General features: G+C 48.4%; 1 protein-coding gene across 1 annotated transcript; it reads right to left on the reverse strand.

The window, feature by feature from the left end:
* Nucleotides 1–1,516: 1,516 nt before the first annotated feature.
* On the reverse strand, nt 1,517–16,786 carry LOC119432834 (acetylcholinesterase-like). The gene is made up of 7 exons (XM_049658408.1): nt 16,201–16,786; nt 14,592–14,864; nt 12,858–13,079; nt 11,621–11,841; nt 9,886–10,086; nt 7,234–7,458; nt 1,517–1,661 (listed from the first exon to the last, which is right to left on the reverse strand). Exons 1-7 carry the CDS (start codon nt 16,600–16,602, stop codon nt 1,517–1,519), a joined length of 1,689 nt encoding a protein of 562 aa, XP_049514365.1. The 5' UTR covers nt 16,603–16,786.
* Nucleotides 16,787–17,450: the final 664 nt, after the last annotated feature.

Raw genomic sequence — 17,450 nt, forward strand, 5'->3', positions numbered from 1 at the left:
TTGCGATGTGAATATCGCCAAGCAGTATTGGGCAATTCGTTAAGGGCACTTGATTCGCCGCCCCGTAATAAAAACAAAATTGAAGTCGAGCCCTTTCATTAAAGAAAAGAAATATGTGCGAACTTGCTCAACAGCATGCTCATTTGAACGTTGAGATTTGACAGGTCCGATGCACTGTCGAAGTTCTTCCAATCGGTCCGATATGTGCTTCGTTCGTTCAGTATAGTAAGTGTGTCGGGTTGGGCTTTACGCACAAGTTGGTCGTATATAAATTATCCGCTTACACTTAAATCAGACGTACGACTCAGTGAGGGCATGCAGTGCAAGTACTATAATGTCATGATCGTCTACATGCAGTTTCGACCAGGACCCGCGCTATTCTTAAAAAATTAAATTATGGGGTTTTACGTGCCAAAACCAGTTCTGATTATGAGGCACGTCGTAATGAGGGAGTCCAGAAATTTGGACCACCTGGGGTTCTTTAACGTGCACCTAAATCCAAGTACACGGGTGTTTTCGCATTTCGCCCCCATCGAAATGCGGCCGCCAGTGGCCGGGATTCGATCCCGCGACCTCGTGCTCAGAAGCCCGACACCATAGCCACTGAGCAACCACGGTCTTGAAAGACTCGACCGGCGCCACCAGATGCGAATAGAATTAAAATTGAGACTTAATCACTGAAGCATGTGCTTCTAACTCACGGTCATGAGCAGGATAATTTTTTTTTTCACACGCAGAGCCTGGCTATAAGCAGTATTTAAATTCTCCCAGTCCAACCCTGGTCGCGTAACCTTGGGTTCTAATCTAAGCGTCCTGTTTGTCAAGGTGAAGGTCAAGTTCAGTTTTGCCGAAGTAATTGCGAACGGATATTATCAGATGCTGGCAATAATTAAATAAAGCAGACTTCGCTGCACGCGGCAGCGGTCCGCCGAGTGCGGTATATTCAGTGTCCAGTTCAATGTCAAAAATATGGAACATAATACCGGAATATTTGTAAGGAATTATTAAGGCTATTCAAAACTCGGTGTCAGAAAATAACGTACTAAACTAGGCAACGTTCGGCAAATAGGCATAAAAAATATTTGCTACTCAATATCAAAATTAAGTACACCACTATATGTAAATGTTTATGAAAGCACATTTTGAAATTCGCGGTATCCTCACTATTTTCTCGAATTCTAAGCAACCAGTAAGCTGAGATCCGCATGCTAAGTTCGCTTCGTGACACCCAATTTACCGACACACAGGCACCCACGCACGCAGGTGTCCTTAAATCCTGCACCCCTCTATTTCTTCCCACACCACCATCTCAGAAACAAAGTTTCCGGGGGAAGGGTATAGCGTGCGTCTGACGTTACAGTTTGTCATCTGCACACGGCCTTCGTATCTCGGGGTCACAGCTCTAGGTGTAGCGGCGTTCTCGTGGTCACGGGGTTTTGGAGGCTTCTTGAAGCTTGCCAATGCTCGAACGGACCGTGCCCCGCGTGGTAGTAGCGCAAAGTGCAGGGGCAGACGCTCAGAGATCCCGGGAATTCCAGTACTGGCAGTACGATGAGCGTTCGTCCTTTCGTACGCCGGCCTGGTGCGGATGCAGGTGCATGGCCAGCGAGGAGCCGCTGGACATCGGCGCCCACGGCTGGCCCATGAAGGCCCCCGGAACCCTGAGCGAGCCACGACGACCAAATGTAGCCACCCGAGAATTTTAGCGCAGGGTGTGAGCGCTAGCGAGGAGTCGTTGTACAAGATAATCTCTGCCAAGAAACATCAATCAGCATCATGGGCATCATCATGTATTAAAATGCTACGCGTAACGAGCAGCGCGTACTTTAGGCAAATTGTTCAACGTACATGTACATGTTCGATGCCGTGTTCACATACTGGTACACTTTTAGCTAGACCTTGGTGACACCAGCACCATCATCCATCATGTGTATAGCTGTTTGGTATGTGTGCTGGCTAATTACTGGTTTTCTTGCAGCCATATTTGGCAGCAGTCTCATCTCTGCTATTCGGCACTATCAAAGCGCGTGGTTGTGTGGCCGTGGCCGAGACACTCAGCCAAAGATTTGAGACACGTAACCCGCATAGCCTCCTCCTTAATTAAGTATTCATCTCCTCCCTTCTTAAATGCTTCCTGTGCCCCTAGATTTACACTCTGCCTCCTTTTTGGACACACCAGGTACAAAGTGCGTGCAGTACGTGCGCCTGACACGGTAGTCGCAGTCACCCAAGTCAAACAGCCGCCGAATGCTACATCCGTATTCCAGCTGCGTTCAACAAGTGACCTTACTGCCATCCTCACATAAAACAGGCGCGTTTAGCGTACACCTTAACAAGCTGAATATGTTGTTTCGAACAAAGCTGAAAACACGCGCATCAGTGAGACGTTAGTTCCTCGTCACAACGATTACATTGTGACTGATCTTATCGCTTTAAGCACGTTGCGCGGTTCAACTGGCTCGCTGTCACAGGTTCGTTGAGAATTCTCAGGTGCATCTGTGCTTTTCTTTTTTAATGATATGTTAAAATGCGTTTGATAACATCCCTATCTCGTAAACCTTTTCATGCGTGTGCCCTTGCTTATCGCGCACGAGCCGTTCTCCTTTTATCTTTTTTCTTTAACAAGCGATTTCATCAACTTGCGTCAGGTTCAGCGCTGTCGCGCCCCTAATGATGTCGTGTCCACACGCTTCCGACCACGGCCTCGCGTCCCTGGCAAGCGCCGTACGTCGCAGTTGTCGACGTGACGGCTGCGAAGCACTCCACAATCATAGCGACGCTCGAACGCGCGCACGGCAGCATCTCCCACGGCGCCAGCTGGAAGCGAAACGATACTCGCCGAGCCAGCAGACCATTAAACCGCGCGCGTTAAGCGGAGACGGGAGCGTCGAGGCGCGCGCTAGGCGCGCGAAAAATCGCGCAGGAAGAATCGTTGTCGTCGTCGTAAGCGGTTCGCTCTCAGCGGGGGACCCTTTCGGGTTCAGCGCCGCGCGAGCAGCCGCACTCATTACCGGCGGAAGCAGCTCTCGCTGCGCGCGCGAGCGTGCACGCGCACGACTCTGCCTATGGGCGCTCTATTTCCACCGTGTACGTCACAACAGCCGAGCAGCTCTGTGTAAGCTACGAGTATACCGAGGAGATCGGGAACGCGCTAAAAAGAAGTGCAGCGAGATTCGACGTCTCGAAAACGTCCTAACGACGCTAAAAATACGACAGAAAGATACACAGGCACTGACTTCGAAGTTTACCTGAATAATTCCAACCAAGCTATAGAACGAAGAAGAGCGTCAGATTCGCCGTTTGATGCATCTGTCGCCCTTAAAACGTTTCCTTTCTTTTTAATTTCTTTTTTTTTTTCGTTGTACAAACTACGACGAGCTGACGTTTATAGGTTGCCGGCTTTCAGGGGGGTGCTCAATTTGTAGGAGCCTTCTCAGCACCGCTAGACATGAAGTCCTTAATACAGAGCAATAATACCTGAAGTTGTGTTTAATATTTACGGTTGAAAAAAAGATTGTTTTCATGTTTTGTTAAAATCACTAAGTTTCCTTCAAACAGATCTGGCTGGAGCCTATGTATACGTCTCTCTTTGTACCGTTATTGACGCAGGAACGACGAATTCACGCATGGATTAGCTCGCGCAGATTGATCTTTCAGGTCCGCACAGTAGTGATTTTGTACCAAATTCGCATATATTTGTGCTCTAAGAATTTCAAAGCTATTCACGTTTCACTTTGCATGTTAAATGCGCAACGTCACCTGCTTGCTTTGTAGAGAATAAGCAGAGCAGGGAGACTTCCCGGACTCTACAGGGAAGTTCTAGCAAGAGGCTCACGTTCTGTTAATAGCAATTAGCAAAGGTTAGTAATAGAGTGTCATGTGGCTGGCCAGACAGCTATATCAGCGCGTGCAGCAACTCAACTGATAACACCAGTATTTATCATAAGACGGTGCAGCAAATAGCAAAGAACTGGGGCGCGAAAATAGAACGTGCTTGTCAACTCTTATGGGAACTGCATACGCCGGGGAAAAAGCTGGGTAGATTAGTACTGGGTGCGGTACGTGCGCTGCGATTACTGACTAAAGTAAGTCCTACCTCCCGCAACGATGCATGGTCATAAGAATATCGTACGCACAGCAAACGCAGAAGCACGATAACTATAACGATATCAACAAGGCTAACTGCGTGTCACGAATGAAGATGCACAGGAGACGTGTTCTTTTACGACGTCGCGCTTGAACGCGTTAAAAGGCGGTCAAAGGAGACGTCTAGAAGCAACGAAATCTCATGTCACGTGCACCTCCGCGAAAGCGGGTTTATGACGACACCACGACGTGACAGGACACGCTTCCACAATCTCGGCACACTTTCGTTATTGTTTTCACAGCAACGAACCAGGGTACCACAGGGTTGTTATGCGCATCACAACAGGATACTGACCCATATATGGCCCAACACAAAATGCCGCTCCTGCGTTTCCAAACGCAAGCACGTCTTTAAAGCAGACATGCTTCTGACAAAATTAATCAGCGTGATTACGATGTTTCCGTATAATTTATATTCGCGAAATATTTATCGCCACTTGCTATTCAACTCGATCAAGAACCTAAATAATAATATATTCTGAAGACGCATTTTCTCGTTCGAGACATTTAGGGTGCAATGACGCAGTTCTTGCATTCTAAGTACTCGGTTGAGTATATTTACTATTAGGCACTACTACGTTACATAGACCAGAGGTGTAAATGTTCTTATTAGAAACTTGTAACATTAAGCATTGCTGATATCAGTCCTCAGTCACAAAACATCGTACGTGGCAATCGTACTACGGCAACAGCGGCAAGCTGTGGCTAAGGCTCAACTCACAATAAACTTCAAAAGTAGCAGGCAATTGTTATTCGCACACATTACCTTGAGGCAAGGCACTGATAAAGAAAGAGGCAAAACATTTTGCATGTTCTATCCATCAGAGTGCATCGTTCTCAGCACTGTCAACATATCGCCCCAGCAACGTTGCAACGCCAAATTTAGGTCACCAAACCTTCGTGTGGCGGTTTTACAGACAAAATTATGCTCAACCTTCTGGTTTCCCGAATTCACTAGAGCAGTCTGATGATTTCGTTACCTGAAAATATTTTATGTGCTGCGTTAGCAAGGTAAACATATGAGAAATAATATATTTGAGATTCCAGCATGTTTCACTACGCATTCACAGTTCAAACCACACATCACGATAGCGCATCAATTGCCGGCAATAAAACCACTGTGCCGTAAGCGGCCGGGGTCAAGACCCCTATAAATGCCACGTTAATCCCATGCAGGCATTGTTTTAGCAGCGGAGCTGTTTAAGCCGACCGTCAGTCCGTAACGCGTTAACAAAAAACATTGCTGAACGATGACGTCACCGCGCGTTGCCTAGCAACCACCTCGCGGAGCGGTGTTGCTTCGCCTCCTCTCCGTGCCGAGCACATGTTGCCTTGACTAAAAGTCTCTCTCTCTCTCTCTCTCTATATATATATATATATATATATATATATATATATATATATATTTGCTTTCAAAGAGCAGAAAATCTAGGGACTTTAGCCTTGACAGGGGAAGTTAAGGAGAGGGAAGGAGAGCATTTCGAGCGGCGAGCTAGTGCTATGCTCGGGAGATAGAAAGAGAAAATGAGAGCGAGAGAGAGAGAGAGAGAAAAAAGACACAGTTTCGCCCTAAGGGCGAAGCAATGAATGCGATAGCAACACAGCAATGTCATACGAATTAAGGTGAACGGCTTTGGTAGCAATATGAATTGTAGTAAACATGAGCTGATTAAGTAAGCAGGTGTGCTGCGGCGTAAGTAGACCGACATGAAGAGAGACTCGATGACCACGAGAAGGCGCGTGTGAAACGGTGGTGTTGATGAGAAGCGCTTCCCGTAGGCAGCGCGTGCGAAGTTACACACCTGTAGCGCTGCACTGCCGATCCGGGCAGCATTACATGTGTAGCGCGCGTTGGAAAATGTGGCCCGACTATTACTAACTGAATGAACAAGCGTGGTGTGAGCGCGCACAAACAAACACGAATAGATCACACTGAATGACTGCAGACGACTGTCAAAACGCTGGCAGCAAGCATACGCCGCAGCGGGCGAAGGTACGTGCGGTCTATCGCTTCAACGGAAACTGAGCGGCGAATGCACGGCGCATAAAGGTCAGAGCCGTGTGGAGATAAGAGACGGTGCGGACGAGCGACGAGCGCGGTTGTTGGCAGAGCAGCACTTAGCATTTCCTAGCAAAACTTAACCAAGCCTATAGTAAAACCTGGAAGAAAAGCAAGGTGATCACCAGCTCCGCTGTTTACTCCAGCATTGCACCATTAGTGGTTGCTCACGTTTTTTTTTTTTTTTTCGTTTTCTTTTTTTCGACAAGAGAACCGTGATACAAGCAACCAGATAGATAAACCGTATCCTCTCAGGGTGTTTTACTTGTGGTCAGCACTGAAAGCAGTCTGCCTTCACCCGAATTATTGGAATGCATTTGGAACCCGACTTCGACTTGACGCTAACCTGCGTCGACAAAAGGGGTAAGGAAAACGATCAAGGCTATATTTTAATACTTCGCGCCTGCGAACCCAAGAAAAAGGTAACGTGGGTTACCTTATTTGCAAAAAAAGTCAATCTTGTCGACGTTTTTACGTGTGCAGGCGAACTTTCCGCCGAGCTTTCAGGCAGGCTACTCAGCCTCCATCTTTAGTCATCTTTCCGCCATCAAAGTAGGGTACAGTCTGTTTCACACTTAGGGGAAATCTCAGAGCGCATTGCATCGCGATGCAGCGAGCGCTGGAGTCGGGTGCCGGAAGCAGCTCGCGCAGGCGCAGACGCTCGAGGCGCGTTATCTTGAACCGCGTCGACAGCTCGACGCAAGATAACGCGCCTCGCGCGTCTGCGCCTGCGCGAGCTGCTTCCGGCACCTAACTCCAGCGCTCGCCGCATCGCGATGCAATGCGCTCCGAGATTTCCCCTAAGTGTGAAACAGACTGTACATCGTTATTGAGTTCAATGCCGACTTCCCGGAGTTGTCTTCTTTGCCGGCTTCGTCAGAATTGAAATGAGACTTAAGGTGGCCGCTGTCCGCTTTGCTGTCTGTTTAGCTGTCTACGGCAAGTACTGGAACACAGCCTCAGTTTACGAGTAAGGCCAGCAGCCAAACGGGTCCCTTTCCTGAAGCGACAACCAAAGGCTTACTTGCCTTTGCGCGGCAAAGTGCGCGACGACGCGCACCATCTCTCGGCTGAGCGTCCTGTCGACCTCGTGGAATCGCTCGGGCATCCGCAGTGGCACCCCGCTCATGTACCAGAAGGTGGAGCTGTGCGGAACGCCCATCCACTCGGGCACGTACAGTGACGAGGTCGCGTAGCAGAATTTGTACACGAACACAGGCTGGCCACCCTTGGCATGCCACTCCGCGAAAAGCCTGCGCCGTGAGAAGAAACAACTCGTAAGGAACACCTCGACAAACGCGCGCTTGACGTGGTGACGTTGCATCGGAGAAAAACACGCAGATTGGTGGTGCGACGATCTAGGTCCGTGTTCCTTTCTTGTTTCTTTGCCAGTGTCCGTGTGTTCAACTCTGCAGTGCATCAATCCACCGTCATCACACCATACCAAGCAGCCCCAGTCGAAGCACTTTTGCACTATCTAGCATGCACTACTCAAGCATGTTCGGCGAGCTTGGCATCGACAGCCCAAGTCAAACTTACGTTAGCTGCGTGACCACATATCAACGTTTTTAGATTAAATAATCTAAAAACGTTGCCACATATGGAAAAAGTGTGACGCCGGTGATGGCGCTTTGCGAGTTGAAAAATATCGGAAGTATTTCAGAGGTATACTATTTGAGAGGGATAATTTTTTTTCTTTTTTTTTTTTGGGGGGGGGGGGGAGCAATCAAGCAAGCACCTTGTTTTAGCCAGAGCAATAAAACAGCAAATAAAATGCCTAATAATTTTAATAATGACACCAAGGATGATGACGATGTGTATTTCTTCAGCGTTTTACTCAAAGTAATTTAAGCGTGAATGAATAGCTACAAGACAGTGATGAAGTGTTTTTGTTAATCAGGAAAATTCGACCTCAAGCCACCACCTGAATTGTAATGACAATATGAGCAGAGCGCTGAAGGTACACGTTGGACTGGTGGGGCTGGACACGGGGGGGGGGGGGGGGGATTAACTCGGCCTCAGGGGGGGGGGGGGGTTACAACACCCGAATTCCCCCCCCCCCCCCTCATTGCGCCACTGCGTCCCGCAAAGGTGTTTACGTTTAACGTACGTAGGGCGACAAACGGTACTCTAAAACTGTCTACAAGTTCGAATCATCTGCTGCGCTCGCCGCGTTTGACGTCGACAAGTTAAACTCGGTACAACCGGCACAGTGGTTCTACCAGAAGAAATGCGGCGAGGCACAACAGGTCCTGTCGGCATTCCGAACTCGAACAGCGCCCAGATAGTGTCAAGTGTCACGCAAGTTATCCGCATTTGGCTTCCGGCCGTTGGCACGCCGAAATCGATTCGGACAATTTATGAACGCCTTTTCGAAAATATTGTGGCGTCTGTGCGCCCCCCATAGAGAGAATGCAATGACCAGGATTCGGTGCGGCCGCTTCACACTAATGTACTGAGTTACCAAGACCATTCCGCCGGGGATTCAACGCAATAGAGAGGTCGGTTTATGAACGAGTTAAACAGACGCGCGTCTTGCTTTCGGTGAGCCCAGATACCTCCAGTCAACGTAAGTGCTTGAACCAAAACATTTCTCATGGTCTTGCGTTCAAGCGCGCCCATGCCTCGCCCTTTAAGGAAATTTATTGTGTCGTCAATTGGAGCTTGAGCGACCTGCTTGAAAAGTCACCGCAGCGTATGCGCTACAGGACTTCAAGAGCACGTGTCAGGACTGCTGACCACATCGTTTCTGGTTTCGTGACACTTGGCGTTCCTATGCATTCGCATGTATTTGAAGCTATTTATGCTATACCTTGAAATGCTTTACATACATCGAACAAGTTTTATGCGAATTTTCCCTGAAGGTCACTTTCTAGTGCACTCATATATGGGCAAAACACAAATCATTTACCAGTTTAACGCTGGTAAGTTCGCGAAATGGAAGCACATTATGGAAATGTAAACTGATTGATTGATTGATTGATTGATTGATTGATTGATTGATTGATTGATTGGATCAAATGTCCTAAAGCAGTACATGGTCTATTAGAAAGAGCGCACTGGAGGGCTCCGGGGCCTCTGCCAGAGGCGCCGGCTTACTAATGAGTAGAGATGTACCACGACCCGGCGCTCGGTTGTTTAGATGGGTTCTCATCTCGAAAGGGGGCCCCAAATTGAGAGAAGGACTCCGGGCACCGCTTGTCCCACCACAGCTTTGCAGAAATAGTCCAGCATTTGCCGCTGCTGTGGGGTTCAGACGAATGCTGCCGGCGGGTACCTTGCTAAATAGGTACAAGCACGCTCCCGGCCCTGTGCTCGGAAACTATGGGAGTTCCAGATGCTTTCAAGGACACCCACCTGATGGGAAGTTGGCAGCATGGTACCACCAGACTCCGTTTTTTTCTGTGCTCACGAAGGTTTAGACGGAATTTTAAGGGCGCAGGCTCCTTGCCCAAGCGTATCATTCCCGAAAAAATCCAAGCGCCAGGCCGGGGTACGCGTGTGCCCATTTTGAAATAACCAGTGGGTTCCCGGCGGCGGTGGGAATGCAACCTTCGACTTTTCGCAGCTCAGGCGGACGCTCTACCACAAGACCACCACTGTGAATGCTAATCGCATCAATAACCGACCAATTACTACATGAATTCTCTAGAATCTCTACGAGTGAAGGAGGTGAGCACCTGCAGGGACAGTGAAGCGCGGCGTCACCGAAAACGTCGGCGACCAGGCGCCTGAGGTCCTCCTCCGGCTGCGGGGCTCTCCGTTTGCTGCTGGCTACCTCCAGGTAAGGTTCCATGGGTGGCCGACCGGAGGGCAGTGGGATCTTGTAAGTCTCGAGGAGGCCACCCACCATCTTCAGTGCCTCGCTCCGGTTGTTCAGCCTGTGCGCCAGCCACAATCTTGCAGCACTCTTCGAGTGTAGGCGTTAGAAACAATGGCCCCCAGTGACTTCGTGCACTACTCGCCAAGCTGTACAAATCTTGGGGGTCGTTAAATGCAAAAAAGATTCGGCAACAACCTGTTTCCTGGTACCAATCCCTCCATCGAATCAGTTTTGCCACAAGACACGCAAGCCATTCTGCCCACATCTCTAGGTGCTGCATATTGTGATCTTCTGGTTAATTTGACGAAACTGTAGGTTCACCTGCGATATTTTGTAAATGAAAACTGAAAGCAATCTCACCACTCCGCATAGAGAGCTCTGTGACTGTGTATCGACATACTATGCACTGCATTATCAATGTCATTTCTTACTATTCAATGCAACACGAAACCTATTCCTAGGCAAATGCTATGTCAAGTGTCCCATTCAAGAAAGTTGGATTGTGTTTTGAAACTAAGGCAGAGCGGTTGCCGCTGAGCAGACGAAATAAAACCTCGAATATTTGCTGCATTTGTGTGGCTGGCGTACGTTGCTTCTACAGCACATCTAAGCTTTTATTTGTATCACCTTGGCTAGCTTTTTAGAGACTCTCGTCCTTCCCAAACCAGCCACTTTCATCCTGAACGAACCGCGATCATTTCGTCCTTGACTGTGCTTCCGTTACGTACTTATATGTTAAATTACACAAGGCAGAGGCACCCCTTCCAAGTACGTCTTCCAATCCTCCAAAGATGGCAACCTCGAAAGGAGCTCGCACCCGCGTATACTGAATAAAAATTAAAATAAATAAAAAAAGGTTCCCAACGATGTTTTGTTAACTTTACCAGATCACCTGCTGCTATAGTCCTGCACATACGGCCAGTCCAAGTGCCCTCTTCCCCTGCCGCTAATCTTTTTTATTTAGCGTATACGTTTCTTTTTTTTCTTTTCGTTCTTTTTTTTTTTCTCAGAAGCCCACAGAGCATCCATGCAGCAAAGTAATGGCAAATTACAATGGACGAACCAGGATACAATGAACTGCAATAAGACGGCTCTCAGGATGTCTCGCGCCAGTCCATAGCATGTTGCACCGACACTATTGCTATATAGGTAGTTTAGAAGAGTTTCTTGCTGGGCGAGTTGGTGCATAGCTGTATCGGGAAGCGTTGCGCGTACAAACGGACAAACACAGGAAAAAAGACGTGAACGGATAGAGCGCTCTATCCGTTCACGTCTTTTTTCCTGTGTTTGTCCATTTGTACGCGCAACGCTTCCCGATACAACTATTGCTATAGCAGCTTCAAAGTTGTTTAAACTGTTCCTGTTTCCAGGAGAATTTCCAGGAAAGTCAAGAACTTAGGCCTCATGTCCCGGCTTTTGATTGTACGCTCAATATCGACCTGCGGTTAACAGCGTTGTACAGCAAATGCGCTGCGGCGGTCGCGGCCAATCTTCAGAACACTGTACGTGCTTAGCTAAGCAGAGCGCGTACATAAAGTTCACCAGGCTCCATATGCCGGAACGCAAGGACCGCGAGTATACGGGTGTCGCACCTGGGCGGCTGCTCGAAGCATCGGCGTGCAACGAAAGGGCTGCCCTCGTTGCTCGACGTCCCGATGAGCAGCGGCACCGGCAGGTACTTGGACTTCCACGGAGATTTGGGAAGGAACGAGTTCCCGTACGTTGCCACGAACGAGCTCAGGGAGCTGGACGCGACGCGCTCTTGCGCCCACAACAGGTCTTCGGCTGGACGGCTGCGCAGGCAGGCCAGCACCTGAGAGCGCGCAGTGGTGGCGGTCAGTCACACGGGGTATTTCCCAACGCCGCGATTCCTATGCCATACGCTCATCATGTCCTGGGATATCGTCACTATACAAGTGAACGGCGACAGCGCTTACTGGCGCAGCTGGTTCTAAATTCCAGGGGCGCACTGGGCCCGAACACAGAGGAGCATAAGTATGAAACAAACAGAAAAAGTGGTAATGCGCGTTGTTGGTCTCTCTTAAAATGCTAACACAGTGCACCGAAGTGCTGTAATGTATCAGAAATGTATATAAACGCATATTCTATATAGTACATTCACTTTATGCACGAGAAAATAATTTTTTTTATTTGTAGATAACTTGTATGACGAAATATACCGTTTTCCGCGCAGAAGTAATCATCGGGATCGCAGCCGAACCCATGCATATGAACGGATCTGCAGGTACGCTGAAATAAAAACTTCGATATCCATACTAGACGTTCGTGTCGTGGTTTGTGTGTGATGGTCTGCGGCTCTGAATTCAACGACAAAAGTGGCCACCCCCCACCCCCAACCCTTTTTTTTTTTGCAGTAATTCTGAACTGCACATTCTTAGCTCCCATGTTCGAACGCCGTACTGCCAAATTAGTTGGAATAAGCTCCACACATTTTACTCGAAGCACTGCTGCGGAGCGCATTGACGAGCGCATTTGTGGACGGGCGTCCACAAATGCCCGCCGCCCGATCATGCTACGGAACTATACCAGAGTGAAAATACCATTTAGAGTTATCCGCCCAGGATAATGCACGTTTAAGAGGGTTTTAGATGAACCACCACGTATAATGTGGTTACCAAGATTCAAAGTGGAAGCTACTTCGCTAACTTGAAAAAAAGGAATCCATAGCAGTACCGGCCGACAACAAGAAACGGTGAAGAAAGCGACGAACACAAGTTCTAATTCTCCACACTGCCAACCCCGTTCTTTTTCTTTTTCCCCAAGTTTTACTGTACCATGTATAAGCCTCAAAACAGAAGCTGAGCTCGCCTGTCCGGGCAGGTTCCCGAGCTCTGCGCCCATTCGCGAGCAGCTAAGCAATCCAGCCAGGTGGTTAGCGCGCTCCAGGCTACGGCGGGACGGCTCGACGAACGCATCGCACAGGGGCCCGCCTCCTTCCAAGATGGCGGCGTGGAAGAGGCCCCGGCTTTGGGGCGACGTCATATGAAGCCCGCCCGACGCGGCGCCCGAACTGAGGCCCAGGAGAGTCACCTGCCAGGCATTAATACAGACATTTTCAGTAGTGCGTTTTTCAAACTTGCGCCAAGTGAAAACGTATTCGACAGGTACAGGTAGCCGCCAGTGGTTTATCAGCCAGTACGTTCACGACTGTCAGCGTCGTACACGCTCAGACAAGCAATACGACTACGTGTCCTGGTCTTTGTTTCTATGTAGCTAAGCTGGGGCAGGCAATCACGTTAGACTTCGTGTGTATTCACGCTGCATCTAATGCAAACAGTACACACTTGAGGATCCAAGACACGATGAGCGCTAGTGATCACAAGGTAGGTAAATACTCCGGGAACATTCATCATGCATTCGCCATAATACACGAGCAGCCACTATCACAACTGCACTCAAGATCATAATTTTTAAAAAATATTCCCAGGATTCAAGTCACCGAAGCCCGAACCAAACACACAGGATGTAGAATTGTCCACGCCGTATATATATATATATATATATATATATATATATATATATATATATATATATATATATACTTCAAGGCAATTGCAAGAAGCGCAACTCGTCAAAGAAGAATCAATGGTATGTCCTAAGCGTTAGAGACGTTTTCTGATAAGCCCGGAAAATTATTAACGAAAGCAAACGGTATGAAAAGGGCAACGTAGGTGTGTTCACTGATTGACTAGCTCGGTCACTCACTGGTTCACTCAATGAGAAATCCACACATTCAATAACTCTTTAACAAACTGACTCACTAACTCCCTCTCACTCACTCACTCGCCCACCCATGCATCTGCCCTAGCTGCCTGGCCACTCACTTGGCTCACTCTTTCGTTTAAAGACCACCAAATCGTGAGACATGCCATGAGGAGGACGAACAAAAGATAACAGATGAATAATAATAGAACTGAGCTTGAAAGAATTATAAACACTGCAAACTTTGTCGGCTACCACAGGTGACTATCGATAAAGAGGAAAAAAAATTCCATCGTTAATATATCACCACAAAACGCGGCTTATGGTCTATGCATCACTGATAATTGCCAACATACATACACAATATTCAGCCAGCATTGCGATTTTTCACACATGTTAGAGCGTGCGCCTCCTCTTAAGCCGCAGAAAAGCCGTCCAGAGTATCTAAAGCAGACGTTACGGTTAACGACAGGCGCCGATATCAGACAATAGCCTCCTAACAGCCGTACGTCTAACGGCACGACACTTTCGTGTGACGAAAAATAATTTCAGCATATTGAAATGTATAGTAAAACTTGAAAAGATCGGTGAGAAAGACATGAGCCATGTGTCAGGCAAAGTACAGTGAATTTTTCCACAGCACAGCGAGTGGGGAAATCGACCAAGATTACTTCGTCTAAATATCGGTTGTTTATCTTTGTGGGCTGCCAAATAATGGGGAAACAGCTTACGAAACAGTACAAGCTTTGGCCAAGGCTCGACACAGCGGAGGTGTGGATGGCGGGAACGTGAGAGAAAGAAGCGCGGTTTGCACCAAGCCTCCACCGTTGCCCGGCTTACCTTTTCGGGATCGCCACCGAAGGCCTGAATGTTGCGGCGCACCCATAGGAGAGCCATGCGTTGGTCCAGAAGACCCACGTTGCCGGGTGCCTGTCTGTTCATGGCGTCCAGAAAACCGAACACCCCGAGTCGGAAGTTCATCGACACCACGGTCACGTTGCCCAGCGCTGCCAGTGCCGAGCCATCGTAAAGGAGGGAACCGGTGTTGCCGAAGCTGAACACTCCGCCGTGTAGGATGACCACCACGGGCTTCAGGACAGTGCCAGACGTGACCTTCACGACAAGTCAAATCAGATTCCGCGTGATTATATGGCGGCGCCAGCAACTCTGGGACCTAGCTGTCGTAGAATGCCGCAGTTCCCGCCGATCTTACATTGCGTCACGCCATCTAGCCGGTCATGACAAAAGCGTACACTTTCCTGTCAAACTGAGAATCAAAACTTCAACCTCAAACACGCCCCTTAAACAGGGAACAAACAAAAATTAGCAATGGGGGTTACACCGAAGTTTAACGTACATCCATCTACGTTGGGCGTCGGCAACCCCGCAACCATGGCTGGATGAGCCCGAGAAGACTGTAATTAGTAGTATCATCTAGAGTGTTCAAATGTAGCTACCCTTTAAAACATGGCAATCGTAATGTAGGAAATATTTACAGTAATTCATTTATTCCACTGAAGAAACCAAACACGGGCATTAGGTACATGCTCGTGTGAAAAGGGGCGATGAGGTAATCTTGAGCAACCGAAACAGAAAAGTGTGTTTGGCTGTCTCCTCTGGAGAATGAACGTCGTCATTGGATGTGAATGGTCGTAAAGGGAGTTACACTTTTCTCGACCTTGTAGTAGCACTTTATTTTGTTTTTGTTTTTTCACACCGAGCGAGAGCAAGACCTGTGGCACGATTGAGCACTGTGAGCTGACCTGTGGCGAGTCCCGGCGAGTACGGCGAGTCCTGCATCAAAAAGGCCTTCTTGCGCAACCAACTTTTATTTCTATGCCATAGTTAAACTCGCACTATAGCATGACACATCATGTTTTTAATGTGAAAATACATGCAGCTACGTTTGCATCTCAAGCTGCTCAGTGACCGATCCACCACCACTATCACCATCACCATCAGCCTATTTATGCCCACTGCAGGACGTAAATGTGGTCGGTGTACAATACAGCACGACTTTCTCTCCTGAACTGTGACAAAATAAAGATGATGACGGGGTAAGCATCTATGCTCGACTGGTGATGCTCATGATGGAATAGAAGGCCACACGCCGAAAACTGTGAAGAATAAGTTGTCCACAAGTCTTCGTTAAATAAACGCAACACTTTAGCTCCTCAACAGAAGGATCATTGGTCACAGCGAAAACAATAGGCGAAGCACAGGTGATTGTATACGGGTTATAAGGTTCTGGAGATATGACGCGTACATAGACGAAGATTAGCAGCACTTCCTTTTTCGATATGCAGAGCAACCCGAATGAGGAAAGACTCTAGCTATAAGCCACGGCATTAGCTTTTAAGGAGAAGACTAAACAAGCAATCAATATATTCTTCTCCGACAAGATCTCATTAAGTTACTATACTACATGTGGCATCCCCGACCGAAGCACCTTTTGTTGGTCAGGGACTGCCGTCCACACGTTGAGGTAGAGGCAGTCCTCGGAGGCGTTCTGCAGCATCTTCAAGTGCACCGGGTAGTGGACCTCATCGAGGCGTTGCATGCAGGGCCCCTTGAAGCGGCGTGCGCTCCACACGTGGCGCCACGATGTGACGGGCACCGGGGGCAGGAACCGCAGGCGTCCCAAGGGCGGTCGGGCGTACGGCACGCCGTAGAAGGCGTGCAGCGGCCGACCCTCGAACGAGGTGCGCACCCCGAGCACACGGCCTTCCCGGGTGAGCACCAGTGGCTGCGGAGGCCGGGCCGCGCCGCCCTCCGCGCTGTTGGCCGCCGCAACGACCAGCGAGAGGACGGCCCAGCCCAGCAGGGCAGCTGCCGTCCTCGCAGGCCGCATGACACGCCAGCGCCACGCAGCGTTGCGCACTGGCCGATGCGTGTTTACCAACCGTGACAGCGTCCACAGCGCCACCTGCAGCGACGAGTGGTCCGTATACACATCCAAGCAGGGGTGCTTTTGTGGACATTGTCAAGTTCCGCCATGTTGGCGTTTTGAGCCCGTAAGAGAGACCGCAGCGTCCCTGTCAAGCCAACAGAGCTGACAAGATTTGACACTGAAGCGCAATCTGACGGTGTCCCGACAATTGACCCCCGGATTCCAAAATGATGATGATAATGTTAAAGGCAGCGACGCCTATCCACTCTGGAGTCGAGGGGATAGGCGTCCAACCAAGAGCCGAGAGGACTTAAACGTATTAGAGGGATCAGTTTTAAAGATATATAGTAATGAACAAATCACAGTAAGTAAATGAAAGGAAGTAGAGAAGACAGTTCTTTTTCTTGAACAGTCAGTATGAATGACCAATAATAAATATATATGAAAACAAAGGAGGATCCCCAGATTCCAGCTGCCTTTCGGACCCGTGACATTCGATGATTCGGGGATGTGCCATAGTTATGATCACCATCATAATGCGCAAAAAAAAAAAAAACTGAGGCTTAAGTGCAAAAAATCTATCTTTTGGAGCCTCGATTATTGGGTTCAGCCACAGAAATGCTTGCTTGGCAATCCAAAATTATCTCATTGAATCAAATCGATTACCATGCTAAACTTATTGTCACCTTTACCACCATAGTTTTCTTTTATTAATTTATTTCTTTTTAAACCTATTATTAACTTGTTTGTTTTTTTCTTCTCCTCTCACAAAATCTTCCTTTCTAAGCTCCAGTATTCTATTCCTTAAT

The sequence above is a fragment of the Dermacentor silvarum genome, chromosome 11 (genome assembly GCF_013339745.2).
Source record: "Dermacentor silvarum isolate Dsil-2018 chromosome 11, BIME_Dsil_1.4, whole genome shotgun sequence".
Classification (NCBI taxonomy): domain Eukaryota; kingdom Metazoa; phylum Arthropoda; class Arachnida; order Ixodida; family Ixodidae; genus Dermacentor; species Dermacentor silvarum.